Source organism: Chlamydomonas reinhardtii, chromosome 1 (genome assembly GCF_000002595.2).
Source record: "Chlamydomonas reinhardtii strain CC-503 cw92 mt+ chromosome 1, whole genome shotgun sequence".
NCBI lineage: Eukaryota > Viridiplantae > Chlorophyta > Chlorophyceae > Chlamydomonadales > Chlamydomonadaceae > Chlamydomonas > Chlamydomonas reinhardtii.
In genome coordinates this window covers 2,503,490-2,519,403 of record NC_057004.1, presented here as the reverse complement: position 1 = coordinate 2,519,403, position 15,914 = coordinate 2,503,490, and the positions used below count along the sequence as shown (strand labels likewise).

The 15,914-nt window shown below is 62.6% G+C and overlaps 3 protein-coding genes across 4 annotated transcripts; 1 reads left to right on the top strand and 2 right to left on the bottom strand.

Moving 5' to 3' along the window:
• Nucleotides 1–495: 495 nt before the first annotated feature.
• CHLRE_01g014400v5 (uncharacterized protein) lies at nt 496–5,077 on the bottom strand. Its single transcript, XM_043058369.1, has 11 exons — nt 4,468–5,077; nt 4,165–4,273; nt 3,904–3,958; nt 3,724–3,792; nt 3,426–3,516; nt 3,171–3,319; nt 2,176–2,290; nt 1,839–1,992; nt 1,573–1,657; nt 1,274–1,404; nt 496–1,095 (listed from the first exon to the last, which is right to left on the bottom strand). The coding sequence occupies exons 1-11, from the start codon at nt 4,654–4,656 to the stop codon at nt 992–994; spliced, it is 1,251 nt and encodes a 416-aa protein (XP_042928283.1). The 5' UTR covers nt 4,657–5,077; the 3' UTR covers nt 496–991.
• Nucleotides 5,078–5,125: 48 nt separating this feature from the next.
• On the bottom strand, nt 5,126–7,563 carry CHLRE_01g014350v5 (uncharacterized protein). Its single transcript, XM_001689403.2, has 5 exons — nt 7,431–7,563; nt 6,845–6,955; nt 6,551–6,710; nt 6,016–6,228; nt 5,126–5,712 (listed from the first exon to the last, which is right to left on the bottom strand). Exons 1-5 carry the CDS (start codon nt 7,457–7,459, stop codon nt 5,641–5,643), a joined length of 585 nt encoding a protein of 194 aa, XP_001689455.1. The 5' UTR covers nt 7,460–7,563; the 3' UTR covers nt 5,126–5,640.
• Nucleotides 7,564–7,717: 154 nt separating this feature from the next.
• On the top strand, nt 7,718–15,883 carry CHLRE_01g014300v5 (uncharacterized protein). Of its 2 annotated transcripts, XM_043058367.1 has the most exons (15): nt 7,718–8,040; nt 8,306–8,444; nt 8,571–8,655; nt 8,795–9,035; nt 9,235–9,330; nt 9,684–9,746; nt 9,875–9,922; nt 10,040–10,146; nt 10,306–10,474; nt 10,635–10,901; nt 11,018–11,297; nt 11,375–11,479; nt 11,718–11,772; nt 11,966–14,622; nt 14,930–15,883. In XM_043058367.1, the coding sequence occupies exons 1-14, from the start codon at nt 7,804–7,806 to the stop codon at nt 13,839–13,841; spliced, it is 3,768 nt and encodes a 1,255-aa protein (XP_042928282.1). In that variant the 5' UTR covers nt 7,718–7,803; the 3' UTR covers nt 13,842–14,622; nt 14,930–15,883. The 2 variants fall into 2 exon arrangements, with proteins under 2 accessions (XP_042928282.1, XP_042928281.1); XM_043058368.1 differs by lacking the exon at nt 11,375–11,479.
• Nucleotides 15,884–15,914: the final 31 nt, after the last annotated feature.

Sequence of the window (15,914 nt, the reverse complement as noted above, 5' to 3'; positions counted from 1 at the left end):
GATACATGGATGTAAGATATTCAGGGCCCGAGAGCTATACTCGCGGACTGAAGAAAGTCAAGATGTCCATGGACTCACGAGGTCGCTTCTCGCTCCGGCCGAGTTTTCCCTGCCGTCTATTTTTCTACAATAGGGAATAGCAATTAATAATACGTGGCACTCGCGGTTTGCGCCAGTTTGGCACTTTTTGTCGACGCAGGCAGGCACGCAGGCAGGCAGGCAGGCAGGCACGGACAGGGGCAATCCTGGGGGGCTTCGCCCCCCCTGGATCGCTTCGCTCAGGGGGCTCAGCCCAAAAAGCGAGCCCCAGCCAGAAGCGCCAAGACCCGTCCTGACTTCCTGAAGCTGTGTGTGTGTGTGTGTGTGTGTGTGTGTGTGTGTGTGTGTGTGTGTGTGTGTGTGTGTGTGTGTGTGTGTGTGTGTGCGTGTGTGTGTGTGTGTGTGTGCGTGTGCGTGTGTGTGTATATATTGCTATCGCCTGCCCTGGCGGCCGGCGCGTGAGGAATGCGCGTCAGCAAACTACAGCCTGCCAGCAAGTCAGCAACGCCACGGTGCAGTAACTTTAGCATGATACGAGCCGCGCGTTCATGCCTTGACATCGCCAATTGACTGTTGATTGTTGGGGCCTGGAAATACGCTGCACACTAGGGCCTCCTCTAACCTGCCCCTGACCCTGTCCCATTGTCAATGCATGGATCGCAAATGGCGCATGAGTTCAACCCGAGCCGGCTACCTCCGAGGTCATTGTCCGGGAAAACTCAAGTCCGTAGGAAGAGCGGGGAAGCCCAGTACGCTGGAGCATACGTTCACAACTAAAGATGCCACGCGTGACACGTACCCGGAGGCCCAGCCCCGTCAGCACCACGACACCACATAAAGAGAGCTCGGAGATGTGCGCCCAAACAGCCTCGGTACACACGCCTCACAACGGCATCACGGTGCGCCAGCCAGGCGCCACCGCGATGGCAGGCAGTGTCTGGCCCTCCCCCAGTCAGCTGGCCTTGCCGTGCTTGTATGAAGCTTCTGCTTGCACGTCGTCCCCTGCGGCCGTGATCACAGACGCGGCGCTTGCTGCTGCCCACGGCTTGCGAGGTCCTGCAAAAGCAGTCGAGAGACACACATCACGTCCATTGTACAAAAGCAACACTAATGTGTGCTGGGTGTGGAACGCACGACTCCGAAAGCACCAGCACCAAGCACATCGGGGGCGTCGAGGGCATGGGCCCTAACTGCCTCGTAAAACGTAACCCCGCTATGTGCCCCGGATCCTTACCTGTTAGGCTCCACAGTAGGGCGCCGCCAGTTACGATGGCAGCAGAGGCCAAGGTGGCGGGCGTGAGGCACTGCTGCGGCGCCTCCGGCCGACAGAACATGAAACCGCTGGCCACCGCCACTGCTGAGGCCCTGTCGTGCCACCGGGGCAAGCATGGAGCGAGGTATGCACACAACGAGAACGGTCGCAGCTGGGCATCACACGCACGGCTGCGCGCTTGCGATGTTGGCATGTGACAATGCTATCGGTAGCCGGCATGGCCAAGCAGGCAAGCGTCACAGCCGTGTTTGATCCCGCACCTGCAGGCGCTCACGATGCCCACGGCGGTGGCGCCGCTGCGCTGCAGCACCACACCCTGGACCAGCCCGTGCACCGTGAACAAGGCTGGGGACGCAGGCAGGTAGGAAAGCGAGGGGCCGGGCAGTGAAAGTCATGGATCTAAGCACAGGCGTGGGCCTGCGGTTAGTTGCGCGCGGCTTAAAGAAGCACCTGCACATGCTCTTACTGCCAAGGCCTTGCAAATCCTTGGCATGCCGGGTCCTCAGGCAGGCAGGCGCGCGCGTACCTCCGAACAGGGTGTAAAGGCGCATCACGGGCCTCCAGGTCAGGCCCCGTGCGGACATGCGGTCCAGCACCATCTCCTGCCAGCGCGGCCGCGTGTACAGCAGCTGGAACACCGACGTGGCCACCAGACCGATAAGCGAGGTGGTGGTGGCGACCTGGAACGAAACGGACATGGGCAGCAGCACGGCAGCAAACTGGCTAGAAATAAGGCTCGATAGACGTTGTGAAAGTGTGAAGTGTGTTGTGCGGACTTTGCATTTGCTTACATGCCGCGTGAGTCCTGCATCCCTGCCTTGTTCTCTGACGCCCCCCCTCCCCCGCGCCCCCCGACCGCGCACCTTTGCGTGCGACATGGCTGGGCCCTTCACCGCACTCAGCCACTCGTACAGGCAGCCAAGCAGGCTGTAGCCCAGCGCCGACAGCACCACCAGCCCCACGCCGGCTGCCATGCCCCTGGTGAGGCGGTAAGGATAGCGGGGTAGGCATGGAGCATGCACAGGCAGGATGATGGTTGATGGAGCCGAGTGGTATATATCCTTTACGCTAAGTCCGATTCTAAGTCTAGCTCACTACTGTTATATAGACCTCTACGATGCCCGGCCAGAACACCAGCTGGCTCGAGGACCCGAAGGTCCAGCAGCGGTTCGAGCACCGCTCGACCGACACTCTGCCAGAGTCGCTCCAAAACAACGTGTTCCTGACCAGAACACCTAACCCATACGCGAACCATGCGCTGGCCTTGCTGGCGCCGCTCCTGGGCACGGGCAAGGACGGCCCCGCGCCCTGGAAGTGAGTGGCTGCAGCAGTCTGCCGCGACAGTCTGGCGGCTGTCCCAGGCCCTGTCCGTTGCCTTACACGCTCATGGGGCTTTACGACCCAGTCAACGCCAAGGCGGTGGCCGCGGGCCGTAAGAAGGGTTCGATGGGCAGCCACAAGGCACAGGGCAAGGCACACGGCAAGGCACTGGGCAGCTGTGCGGCGTGCGAGGTGGAGCAGCAGGAGGAGACTCCGGCGGTGCTGCGCTGGGGGCCCAACGGCATGCCGGTGTGCCGCCGCCACTACAGCCGCTGGAACAACTGGAAGCGGGCCGGCAAGCACGCCGAGCTGGCGGACGCCCTGTGCAAGGCCAAGGCCATGGACCTGGCCAGTGACAGCGACAGTGACGTGGAGATTGTGGACAGTGACAGCGACGAGGAGGGACAGTGACGGGTTGACAAGAGCCAGTTGCTTAGGAGCTGCGTCTGGGCGTTCTTATGGGTCACTTACAATAGCAGACCTCCCCCATCGGTTGTCCCTGCAGGTGCCATACTGGGTGTGCAGCTGCAACACCTACCGGTCCGCAGCCAGGGCTGTAGCCAGGGCCGCAGCTATGTCCAACGCGCTGCCACCGTTTGCAGCATCACTGGCCCCGCTTTGCGCGGCGAAGGTCTTGCGAAGCGTGGGCACGGAACGCGCCACTAGGCCTAACGCCACCAGCCCCACCTGCAGAGCATGTATATATGGAGCAGGGCTCAATTCCCGCCCGCCGGTAGAGACAAGTGTAAGCAACTTGGTTTGCCGTTCCTTAGCCCAGGGCCATGCAACTCACCCCCAGTGTCTGGCCCCCAGTCATTGTCTTGCCCAGCAGCAGCCTGCGGGTGACCGCCGTGAAGACCTGGCCGCTGGCAGCAAACACAACCCTGCGTGAAATTGATATGGCGGAGCAGACGGGAGGGTGGCCGAAACCAATCTCCAAATATATCGAGATCCCCAGAACGGCTTCCGGTGTGGTGAAGGGTAAGAGGTGTGGTGTGGTGGCATGGCCGCATGGGGCGTAACCAGCTGGGGCACATGCAGGCAGAAGGAATATAGGGAACCGTTATTCACGTTCCAGGGAAGCACCTCACATGCTCAGGGAGGATCCACATAGCGCAAAGCCCATGCAGTTCAGACCGTAGGCCACCGTGTCAAGCAGCCTGTTAATGGGGTGGTAAAAGAAAGCATTTCAGGACATCAGCATGCTCGTCAGCTGGCATGAGGCAACGAGGCAGCAGGCAGGCCCCGGATGCAGTCCTCCGGCGACCTACCCCACCGCCATCGTCAGCCACATGGCCTTGCGCGCGTTGGCTTCATCGAGAGCGCCTGCACATTTAAGGCAGCGAAGTACCAGTATGCGGATCATTTGCAAGCGGCTGTTATCAAGATGACAGAAGGCGCTATGGCGTGGCGCGAGTATGTGCAGGCCCAAAATGAATGCGACATGAGGGACAGTCCGGTGAGGAACCATGTCTGGCCCACAGACAAACCGCCACATGCGCATGCTTATTACCCGCATGCCACCCGCTCACCTCGACCGTTGCCCGGCTTGCTGGATGCCAGCTGCACTACCAGCGACAGAACAAAAGTGCACACATACTTCGTCCACGCAATAAGCTGCGTGGCGGGGTCCGCAGCGCCCTGGCACGTGTTGGGGACGGAAGGCCAGACCCGTCAGTGAGTGCGCGCAGCCCCGCAAGCCGCACTGGGCCCCCCAGCCACACCCATGCCACCCCAATCCTACGAGTACCATTTGCCTAAGCGTCGAGGCATGCGAACGGTGTCGCCAAGGGGTCGTGGATGTGATTGTTGCTGTGATTGTGAACCCTACTTACCTGGTCATACACAGTTTGGCCCAAGACCGCGAGGCTGGTCCCTGTAGCTAAATATCCAAGTGCGGGTAGTAGCCTCCAGCTAAGTGATGGTTCGGTTGGCGGAGCTCGCGATTTGCCGGGTATTGAAGGTGATGCAGTCTCGACTGCAGATACGTTGCCCGCGCTGGGCTTCCGTTGGTACAAAGCCATTATGGGTCATAAAATCATTATGCATTAAGGCACTACTCTTGTCCAGGAACGCAAAAAGTTGAGTCGTAAGCCCATCGCGCCGGCACGAACCCACGCCAACCAGCTGCAGCATGGACTCCCCTGGGCGCGTCCTTCACTGAACGACATGCCCACAGCCTGACACTCGAACCACGCACGCCAATACAAGATGAAATAGGCGACAGAACGCCACTGCGCGGGTGTTAGACTTCCAGAATAGGCCGCCAAGTACCCCTGGGCACTGGGGTGCCGACCAGGCCGGACAGAACATGCCCCGTGCCGTGAGATGAATGTATTGCCCGCGGACAACATCTCTGCACGCGCCAAACAAATGACCTGTAGTTCAAGCGTCACTCAAGGTCTCAAGCTGCACAGCACTCAAGCACGCTCCGAGTCTTGGCGTGGCTTTAAAACGACGAGCGCAGGACTGGAGGAGAGTAAGAAGAGGGGCGAACAATTGGCATTACATCCCTGCAAACTGATGCCGATCATCCCCGAAGAATGCGACGGGATGCGAATACACCTATTACTAGAATGCGCCGCCGCTGAAAATGCAAGCACTAACGTCCAATAGCCTTCTTACCCCCCACAGACACGCAGACAACAACCCACGACAACGGCTAGCCCATGCTATATCACTGACTGTACACCGTCTGCCGCCTCAAACTGTTCATTTGCCGCCGTTTGACCATCATCAACACATGACATGGGCCGCGTTCTGGGTTACCCTTCACAACGGAGGCCAGCATCCTCTCTGTGCCGCACCCCGAACCGCAGTCCTCTCGCCATTATCTGCGGCCCATGCTCCCTCCGTGTATGCGCCTTGGCTCTCAACTACCGGTGCATTGAGCCTTGTCCCGTCCAGCACAGCTAGTGTATCATAAGCTCCTGAACGCCCGTCCCTGCTTGGCCCAACTCGCCTCCGCGCGGCCGACCTCGGCCTAGATCGCTCAGCGGGTCGGCAGCTCACGGAAGGCTGCCCAGCATGTCCTCAGCGGATGACACGGTAAACGCGCCGCCCTCCTCCAGGTGAAGCACCTGTGGACAGGGAGGCAGACGCAAGCCGTGATGCTGATGCATGTGGTAAATCGACGAAGAAGGGACCCGCGTGGCCACCCCGCCGGAAAATGATGATGACACGTACGTGCCGGCTCAGCAAAAGCCTGCCTTGTTCCTCACAGCCGTCAAGCAGCAGTCCAGAATTGCCATCGCCTCGCGTGCATGCCGCACTCGTGGCAACTGCCCTTTGCACGCGCCCACGACTGTGATTTTGCTGCCTAAGCCTGCCCAGTCCCACCCCTACAACCTCCGCACCCGGCCACCACCTCCTTCCCTCCTCACCTTGACCACGCCGTCCTCCACGTACATGGAGTAGCGGCGCGAGCGCAGCCCCAGCCCCTTGTCCACCAGGTCCAGCTCCACGCCCAGCGCCTTGGTGAACTGGCCGTTGCCGTCAGCCAGCATGAGCACCTTGTCGCCCGCCTTCAGGTCCTTGCCCCACGCCGCCATCACGAACGCGTCGTTTACGGACACGCACGCAATCGTGTCCACGCCCTGCAGGAGGCAGGATGATGCCGGGGAGGTTGGGGAAATTGGGGGGCTGGGGGTTGTAGCCAAGTCGCAGGATAGCTCAGTTGCAGCGTAATGGAGACCTTTGCACACGCCGGACAACACCGAGAAGACAGGCTGGGAAACGCAGCAGAACGTAGTGTCGGCGAAAGCAGAGGAACGTGGTACGGGGCGGCGCGGTTGAGCAACTGGCCCGAGACCTGACGAGTCACGGTGCCTCCCGAAGTTGCATCAGCTTGACCCTCCACATATGCCGCCTTGCATTTCCGTCCTTGCTTCCAACGCTGCTCTGCACCCCATCTCGTACCTTGGTCTTGAACTCATCCGCCTTGTCCACGAAGCCCGGCACGTGCTTCAGCGAGCAGGTGGGCGTGAAGGCGCCCGGTACCGCGAACAGCACAACCTTCTTGCCTTTACAGAGCTCGTCCGTGGTCACATCGCGCATCTGGCCCTCGCCATCAAAGTACCTGCATCCCAACGTGGCAACGGGTTTAAGCCATGCACCTGCCGGGCCCGAAGGAGGGGATACAGGCCCCTGCCAGCATCCCTGCGCCATCCAGTTCAGGTGCAGTTGCAGATGGTCATTATGTGTCGGACTCACTTAAACTTCCCCTCTGGCAGCTTCTGGCCCACGGCGATGGCCCGGGTCACCACCTGCACACGGCCGTGGCTGGACCGGACGGCCGCGCGCTGCATTTGCCGCCCAGCGAGCCTGCAGCCCCGGACAGCCCAGCGCAAGGGACCTCAGGTGCAGAGTTATACACAGCGTGCATGCGTATAAGCGCATTGCGCCGGTCACAGAAGTTACGGGCTTGTGCAGAGGCGCGTCGGCGGGGGCGGGGCGGGAGTGCAAGCAGACGCAACGTTTCCAAGGCCAATGGGCCAACCCCAACCATTGCCCAAACACCAACGCTGAGACTTCCGATGTCTAGTGTGGGATTGTCGGGTCGCTGAGACAGTGGCTGAGCAACCCGGCCCGACCCGCGAACCAGCAACACCCGGTCGACACGAGCGACGATGCTGTCAGGACAGCGCCACGAACTACGAGCGATATACGCCAAGTTGAGCAGCTGCATGCAACAAGCCCTTGCCTCGGTGCCGCTGCAAACTGATTCAGGGCTGATTGCTTGGCATCGGGCGAGCCACCGTCCCTAGCCCGCGTTCACTTTCAACACTAGTGGACCTACCGGGTCTGCTGGAAGATGTTGGCGAGCATTATTGCTGATTTTGCTGATACCAACGCCGATGGCTTGCAATAGGGCTGCCTGTGCGTAATCTAAAATGAAGTCTTGACTGTTCTCGAAACTTAGTGATGTTTATTGCTAGCAGGAGGATCGGACCGGCCGCTGGACCCTGTGCCCTTGTGCACCCGCATGGACGGCCACCCCAGCCCGATTAGATAGTGGCCGTGGCGGGCTGAAAGGTGCCGCCTTCCGTCATACATTTCAAACGGGCACACATCCGTGCCGTCCCACTACGCAAGCAGCGTGGATTGCGGCACGAGCTGTTTGAGAAAGAATGCTGAAACTCTGAAGGCACCCCTACCTGCAAACATTGGTAATGGCGAACGTGCCTATCGTTGCTGCGAGTGCAGCAGCGCTGACGGCTAGCCTCGCCGGCCTAGCTGGGCTCGCACAGAGTTTGGCGGGGAGGAGCAAAGCCGAACAGGGCCGGGCGCGGCCAGTCCGGGCCGTGGGGGGAGGTGGAGACGAGTTTGATGACGAAAATGTCAATTTGGCAGAGTCAGCATCCGTGTGGCTGGCCCGGAGGGGCTCCTCGCAGGTCCTTGAACCGCAGGTGAGGGAATGATGTAAGCGGTCTTGTCGCGCTTCACGGCGGCCGTGCGTTGCTTTGCTCATGGCAGGAGCTTTCGCAAACTGCCTGAAACAATAGAGCTATAATGCATCTGAAAGCCGCATTGGTGCATAGTTGGTTTGGCGCCAAACCGTGTGTGGACACGGGCCGACTCGGCCTTCCGACATCCTTCGGCCCTGCGACTGCTGATGTGGGTCTATCTAACATGGCATCCGGTCGGCCCCGAATGAATGTGCTGTACTTGTAGGCATCCTCCTACGGCGAGCTTGAGCTGCTGGCTGATGGGGAGTTCGTCTACTTCCGCAAGGACACAGAAGTGTTGACGGCTATCCCGCCATACCGAGTCCTCCAACTGCAGCCTTTGCAATTGGCCAAGGGGAGACCAGGTGCGTGATGAGAAGACGTTCGTTATCTTTGCAAATTGGTATACATAAGGGTGAGATGGTAGGTGCAAATGTCGAGGTAAATTTGCACATGCATGGTGACCTGACACGGTGGCGGCCCATCTGCAGATGCCGTGCCCAGCGCACCTCTGGAGCCCAATTCGGTGTGGCTTGTGCTCCGGAAGAAGCAAGAGGTGGTCTTCATGCTGCTTGGGTAGGTTTTGTATACCCTGGGACAGCTTGCGTCCCTTTTGATCTGCACCCACACGCCTTGTGACAGCACACCGGTCGCGACGTCCTGCCCCCATTGGTCGCGGCAGAGTAAGGTAATTCTGCTATCATGCATGACGCAGGTCCGACCACGAGCGGCACGTGCTGGAGGCCGACCCGCAGGCGCCAAACGGTGTCACGCTGGGCGGCGGAAACGTGAGGAAGCGTGGGCGCTGGACCATCACGCCGCAGGGCCTGGCCTGCGTCGCCTGGCCGCAGCACTTGCTGCCGCTGCAGGCGCTGACGGTGCAGCTGGTGGACGCCCGCGCCGTGGGGTCGGTCAAGGCAGCCATGGCACGCAAGCTGAACGAGCTGGCAAACATTGTAAGCGTACGCTGTTTCGGGTCGCCGTATTTGCTTGTTGAGGTTGCATGCTGGTGTGGACAGCATACTCCTGCAGGCTGAAGCCACTCGGTATCCGTTGTGGACGCGCTTACGGTGCTGAGCAGCCAGCTTCCAAGCCTTGGATGCCTTCGGTTCACCTTTGTCTCTTGCTGCTATGTTATGTGCCTTTTGTCTGCAGCTTGACGGCGAGGCGCACCACCGGGCTGTGGCGGAGACGCGCAGCCAGCAGCTGGAGCTGGAGCTCCGGCGGGTGAAGGATGAGGTGGCCTCGCAGGTGGGTATGCTTCCAAAATGGTGTGTGATGCAGGTGCGGGTGGAAACTCCAGAGGTTCAGCACATTTATAGGCTAGGCGCGCACTGCCGGGGGGCCATTCCAGCCGGGCCCACTCCTCCACACCGTGCTGCAACTGCGGGCGCCCCTACATGATGCCACGCATTACGCCTAGATGAGGGATCGCCGTCACTGCCCGCCCCTTGTCCTGTCCATAGATTGGGAGGGTGCCGCTTCAGATCCGCCCCCAATTCTATCCAACCCGGCGGATGCCTAGCGGGACACTCAGTCCCGAAGATTCTGTGAATTCGTCGTCGTCTGAGGAAGCCTGCTGCTCTGGCCCATGCCAAGGGCAGGTCGCGGAGCTACGTGCCCAGCTGGACGCGGCAGTGCGGGGGCGGCACGTCGCAGAACGCGAGGTGAGGGCACGTCCTTGTTAAGTCCGAAGTGCCTGCGTTGAATGAACCGCATGCGCTGGCCGCATAGTTTTTAACCGCGCTCCACTTAGACTGGGGTTGACCTGAGGTGTTTGTTTTGTCCACTGCAGGTAGCGTCGCTGCAGGGGCAGAAGGCGGACGAGGCAGTGCGCGCCAAGGTAATAGGCGCATTCCTTGGTTAGCGCATGCTGGGACGTACTTGAAGCCTGCAGTCCTTGCTCGTGCGTTGCTACCCTGTCTCAGTCGGTATCCCTGTTGTTGCCTTTTAATTGCAGATGGCGCAAGCCCGCGCCGCCCAGGCGGAGTTTGAGGCGCAGCAGGCGGCTGCCAATGTGAAAGGATTGCAGCAGCAGATCCAGGGCATGTTGGCGGGACATGCAGAGTGAGTGCAGGGGCCCTGCGACTGCAAGGCTCGCTACATCCAGGGCAGAGTTTACAACACCGAGCCGTTGGCCGCTCAGGCTGCTTGGCAACAGACCCAGTCCTCCTGACCCAGGCCGCTGACGCAGTGAACGCCCCCCGTCCTTGCTGTACCCCACAGGGAGTTGCGTACGCTGCAGAACGAGCTACAGTTTGCACGCGAGGCCAACGACGCGCTCAAGCGGGCCATGGGCGAGCAGGTGATGGCGCTACAGGGCGCGCTGGAGCTGCGGGATGCGCGCATCCTGGAGCTGGAGGAGGAGAACGAGCGTATGGACACGGTGCTGCAGGTGCGAGCGCGACAGGCAGTGGCAGGAGAGTCACTATGGCAGACGGTGCTTTCAGTTTCAGCCGGCAGCTAATCGTGCAGGCATCGCTATAGGGTCTTGTGCTTCTATGGGTGGGCATGTCAACGCATACCGGTCTTGTGTCTGTGTGTCATGCGCACAGGTGATCCAGGCACAGCTGGGTCATGGCGGCGGCGTGGGCGCTGTCGAGGGGTTCGGCGCTGCGGTCGAACAGGCCCAAGTGGCTTGTGAGGCGGCAGGTGCTGGGACCCGGAGTACGGCGGAGCACGAGGGCGAGGGCACCTATGCCTCAGCCGCCGGAGGTAGCACCTCCGAGCCCGCCAAGTCGGAAGAGGCCCAGACTGGCCAGCCGCCCCTGTGGAAGGCATTGCTGGACTCTACGGGCGGCATCTCGCTCACAGCTCTGAAGGTGGGCAGTTATGCCAGGGAAAGCCACAACTGGTGCGGCCGGCGGAGTGCTTGCGTCATGTATGGACCTGCATTGGTGTACTTGCGATTGCTAATGGGGCGCTTCGACCCTCGCAGGAGAGTTTGGAGGTCAGCCGGCGGAGTAACCTCCAGGAGCCACGGCACGCCGACGCCCATGGAGCCTCTGAGGCCGCACCCGAAGCGGAGGCGCAGCCGGTCATTGTGGAGGAGCGGACAGAGGTGGATAGCACGGAGCCGAGTGCCGGTCCTTCAGTACCAGAGGCGCCAGCCGACCTCGGCCACCCAACTGATGCTGACGGCAGCGAGTCAGCGGGGCCGCGCGCATGGCCCTTCACGCTGAGCCCGGACCGCAGCTTCAGCCTGACGGAGGGCGGAGGTGAGGGTATGGCGCTGGCGTCGTCGGGCGGGGAGTGGGGCAGCGGCGGTGGAGCTTTGGGTGAGGAAGCGCCGGAGTTCGTCAGCGCAGCCGCCCGCATGTCGGGCTCGTGGCGCGCGGGCGGGTCCGGTGCCAGCGCCAGCGGAGGCGGAGGCAGCGGCGGCGGCAGCGCATCCACGGCGGTGAGGGCGGTGGCGCATGTATTGCAGCCTTCTACGGCGGGGGTTGGCGGCACGGGCCCGGAAGTCGGATGTGCCGTCTCCGGGGGTAAGGCAGCGAACATCATTCACGGTTGCTGGAGACAGCCTGCGACTGCGCCCTGGCGCGATCCACGCCCTCAATGGGCTGGATGTAATGGCCTGCCGCTCTGTGGACACGTGTATGACCTTGTCATCCCTTGCCCGCATGCGCTGCCCGCAGGTAGCGGCCCTTCATCCTGCCGTGACACCCAGGCCGCCTCGGCCGCCAGCAACAGGTGAATGGAAGGTTGGCAGCGTACATGGGTGCCTTGCCATGCGTTGCAGCCCGCATGTTTCGGCTGGCTGCACACGGCAACGCATCTTGCTCCATGAGGGTGCCCGGTGCTGCTCCGTAGACCGGCCCCGACAAGCAATGTGGTCTGTCCATAGCACCTCCATTAATGCAGTGCCCCTCCCCAACCCTTACAGCAGCAGCCCCGGCAAGCAGCTGCAGCGGCAGCACAGCGCCGCCGAGCTCGAGTTCGGCGGCGCGGCGGTAGTCACGCTGGACAGCCTGCGGCGGCGCATGAGGGCTCTGGCGGCTGAGTACGACCGCTGCGCCGTGCTGACCCAGTCGCTGCGCGAGTCGCTTCCGTGGCGGTCCACTGGAGCAGACGCTGTGGACGGCAGTGCCGGCGTGCTGGCGGCGGCCGCGGCAGCAGCGAGCGGCGCGGGGCTGGAGCCGGTGCCTGAGGCTGCAAGTGAGGCCCCCGATTCGGAAAGGTGTCGCGCCAACATAAATGGCACCGGGTCGCAGCGGTCGGCGGCGCTTGAGGACGTGACGTCGCCCACGCTGGCGGCCAGTAGCGGGCGCACGTCATGGCAGGCTAGTGACCGGGAGGAGCAGGAGGACGGGCCGGGCAGGAAACGGTCGCGCAAGTCCTTCGGCTGCCGGCTGGAGGGCGTGCTGGGCTCTGCAGAGGCGGCAGGCTCCACAGCAGCCGAGGCCGCCAACCAGGGTGGCCGCAGCAACGTAACTGCGGGACCGCACCGCGAGGGCGTCGCGGGGCCAGCTCAAGGCCCCTCGGCCTCCGGGCCACGCGCCACGGGCTCAAATGTGCAGCGGATCACGCAGAAGCTCCTGGCCGGCGCAGGAACGGCGGCCGCGGAGGCGGGTACGATTGCGGCTTCGCGGGGGCCGCGGTTGGATTCGCACGCGGTTGCAGACAGCGTCACGTCCAGTACCGCCACGCTGGCAGGCTCGCCGCACAGCAGCAGCGCGGCGGTCAGTGGTGCCACGGACCCGTGCGTCAGCGCCAGCGTCAGCGAGCAGCTGTCCACGCCCTTCGCAAGCGCCAGCGTAGCGCGCGCGTCGGGGCAGCCCGTAGTGCCGCTGCACTCCAGTGGGTCTGACTCCGGCGCTGGCCTCGAGCCGGCCGCTGAGGGCGACACGACGGTGTCCCCGCCTGGCTTCACGGTACACTACACGCCCTGGAGTGCCAGCGTGTCAGAGGAGGCGCAAGTGCCTATGCCTGCGGGCAGCGATGACTCAGCTGAAGAGCAGGAGGGGGCCACCTCGACAGCCAGGCGCATCAGCAACAGCCTCGGAGCTGCAGCAGCCAGCCGCAGCGGCACGGCGGAGCTGCCGGCTAGCAGCAGTAGCGATTCGCCGTCCGGTCTAGAGTCTGACAGCCTGTCGCCGCTCCCGGCAGAAGACCCATCCGGGCTGCGCGCCCAGGCTAACGGTGCAGCACTGATCGGTGCCGCCAAGCCTGCCGCTAACGGCCGCGGTGGCACCGGCGTTGGCGTCGGTCGCTTCGTACCGGAGCTTAAGCTTGAGGGCACACGCGGGCACGCTGACGCCGGCGTGTATGAGTCCATGGAGATGTGCTGCCTGGGCTCCACGCGCGCCTTCCCCACAGCCCGGAACGCGGCCGGCGCGCTGACAGCACGGCAGGTGAGCCACAGCCGGCAGGCGTCCTTCGGCGCGTACGCCGCTTTCACAGCTGCTCATGACCAGCTGACGCCGCCGTTGCTGTCGCCGGCCGGCGCTACGGTTGGGCCCGGCACAGCGGCGGTGGACGCGGAGGCGTCGGCTCGCAGCCCCCTTGTGGAGGACGCGCAGGCGCGCGGTGCCAGCGCGGTGGCGGCCTCTACGCCCAAGGGCGTGAGTACACCGCCTAGTGGTGGGGCTGCGTTGGATGACGACGCAGTGCACTGCGATGACCAGGAGCCGTCACCGCCGCCGCCTGGAGGCATGCTGCTGGGCACACTGGAGCAGCTGCGCGGGGGAGGCGGCCCGGGCACCACCGGCAAGCGCGCTGCGCTGGCGGCGCTTGAGGAGGACGATGAGGAGGAGCTTTAAGTCGAGTAGCGTGGAGCAGAGCGCTGAGGTGTATCAAACGAGCGATGTATTTCTTAATAAACACATGAGTTTTGCGGGCACGCAGATGCAGTCTAGTTGGTTGGCTAAGGTGGACAAGGTGGGCGCATATCAGGCGCACGAGAGGTGTGGAGGATTCATCCGCGCGAGGTCGAGTTAGACGGGGTGCGAGCGAGGCTTCCGGCGCGTCATACGAGTGCGAGGTACGAGAACCGAACCCAAAGTGTGCCGGACTGCACTGCAAGCCGCCGAGATCTTGGAAGTTAGTGTACTTCCTCGTCATTTGGCAAAGCGGATGTCGAGTAGGATTTCCCGCAGGCGTCGGCCACAAACCGGGGCAATTAGGCAGCCAAGCGTTGGGCGATAGCCAGGGCTCAGAGGAGCTGATGCGGTTGTAGATAGCAGGACGCAGGCTGCAACAAGGGCGCCGTGCGATGACGCGGAAGCGTTCTGATGCGAGCGTGGGGGCAGGGCCCCCCTGTGCGCGGGTTCGTCGGGTACCCGCCAGCGGTTTCCGGTAGCTCCGGTGGTTGCGGCCCCGGTGCGCTCGGCATGCCTCTTAGGTCTGCCGCATCGCACGCATCCAATGCACCCTGGAACTGATCTGCTGACTTGTGAACCAGCCGTTCGGGTTTGAATGGGTCCACGAACTCATCAGTTCCGGCTCGCATCGTGGGCAGGTTCTCTCAAACCCCTTCTGAGAAGATCCCAAAACCTTGTCGCACGCGAGCTTTACTAGCCAGGCTTGAACATTTGCTCAACGGCGGGTCGGCTGTGATTGAAGCTTATTAGTGCGGCACTAACACACTTGCGGTACTTGCAGCTAGCTGCACGTGTGCGTCACGCGCCCGGCTGTTCCACGCCACCGCATGCACGCTACAGCCGCCCTCCCCTGCCACTGTACTGCTGGCGACACCCCTCCTCCTGCTGCTGGCCCCCAACCCTTGCCAGGCAATGCCCCCGTCCCCTGCCCATAATGAACAAGCGGTGGCGGCCAACAACGACGAGGGCGGCATAATGCATCAAGGGGGAAGCAGCGTGCCCTCGCAGCTCGCCTGCCCACCAATCAGGAGCTGACAGGTGCTACTACGAGAGCTGTGGTGCGAGGGGACATGGGGCAATAGGCAGGTTGCTGTAGTCCCGTGGGCCGTGGCTTGGTGGGCTGACAAGCGCTTATAGGAGAGCTGGTGTCGTATGTGCTGGGCAGCCTCAATTGTGTGAGGAGGCATAGCACGGACGCGAAGCGATGAAGGGACTGTGGCTGGCTTGCCGTGTCGTGAGCGCAAGGCTGGCACATTGGAGAGGATGAGGGGGGCTACGGGCGCGGCCTCCGCGCCTCCTGCCCCCCAGGTATGGCTGCTGCTTGCGCAGAGCCTGGGGTGGCGGCATGGCGCGGCTGACGTGCCCTTGCTGACCCTCACGGTGAAGCAGGCAACCCAGCTTCAACTTGCGCCTGCGTACGACGCGCTCCGCGTGCGTCACTTGGCCTTCATCCAAGAGGCCTACAGCGGCGCCGCGCCGCCAGCGGAAGCGATTCATGCGCTGCGGGCGGCCCTGGCGCGGCTGTGGGCTTTGGTGTGGGAGCCGCGATACAAGGAACCGCTCTGGCGTCTGGCAGTCAATGGGTTCACGGGCTTTGGGATGCTTGCGGCGTGGGCCGCGGATGGACGCGTGGAGAAATGCCCATGTGGGACTCAGATGACTGCTGGGGCTAGGGTTCATCACTTCTGGGACTGTGTGGTGGCGGAGGCTCTGCGTGATGTACTGCGGGAGCATGCGAATGTGGACATCACGCGGAACCAGTTGTGGTTAGTACAGGCGCCACCAGGGCTATCGCAGGCGGTGTGGGACGTCGTGTGCTTGGCTGCTGTGGCGGCCCTGGAATACGGCCGACAGCGCCTTTACGCTTGCCGTGATGCTGCAGACCGGACTGCGGAGGTTGCTGTTGTGCGAAGGATCGGTGTGGAGGTGATTGCGGACTTCTGGTCACGGCTAGCTGCGTTTGTGAGTCTGCGTCGGCCTCCGCGCCGCTGGGACCTTGTCCCGAACCAGCAC

What these genes read in the sequence shown, in the direction of transcription:
- CHLRE_01g014350v5 (XM_001689403.2), bottom strand. Translation starts at nt 7,459, where the DNA reads ATGCTCGCCAACATCTTCCAGCAGACCCG. An exon ending in AACATCTTCCAGCAGACCCG is followed by an intron (nt 6,956 to 7,430) that starts GTAGGTCCACTA and finishes CCGGGGCTGCAG; the next exon opens with GCTCGCTGGGCGGCAAATGC. An exon ending in TGGAGGACGGCGTGGTCAAG is followed by an intron (nt 5,713 to 6,015) that starts GTGAGGAGGGAA and finishes CCCTGTCCACAG; the next exon opens with GTGCTTCACCTGGAGGAGGG.
- CHLRE_01g014300v5 (XM_043058367.1), top strand. Translation starts at nt 7,804, where the DNA reads ATGGCGAACGTGCCTATCGTTGCTGCGAGTGCAGCAGCGCTGACGGCT. An exon ending in AGGATGAGGTGGCCTCGCAG is followed by an intron (nt 9,331 to 9,683) that starts GTGGGTATGCTT and finishes TGCCAAGGGCAG; the next exon opens with GTCGCGGAGCTACGTGCCCA. An exon ending in GTATGGACACGGTGCTGCAG is followed by an intron (nt 10,475 to 10,634) that starts GTGCGAGCGCGA and finishes TCATGCGCACAG; the next exon opens with GTGATCCAGGCACAGCTGGG.
- CHLRE_01g014400v5 (XM_043058369.1), bottom strand. Translation starts at nt 4,656, where the DNA reads ATGGCTTTGTACCAACGGAAGCCCAGCGCGGGCAACGTATCTGCAGTC. An exon ending in TGGCTGACGATGGCGGTGGG is followed by an intron (nt 3,793 to 3,903) that starts GTAGGTCGCCGG and finishes CCCCATTAACAG; the next exon opens with GCTGCTTGACACGGTGGCCT. An exon ending in CTGGGGGCCAGACACTGGGG is followed by an intron (nt 3,320 to 3,425) that starts GTGAGTTGCATG and finishes CATGCTCTGCAG; the next exon opens with GTGGGGCTGGTGGCGTTAGG.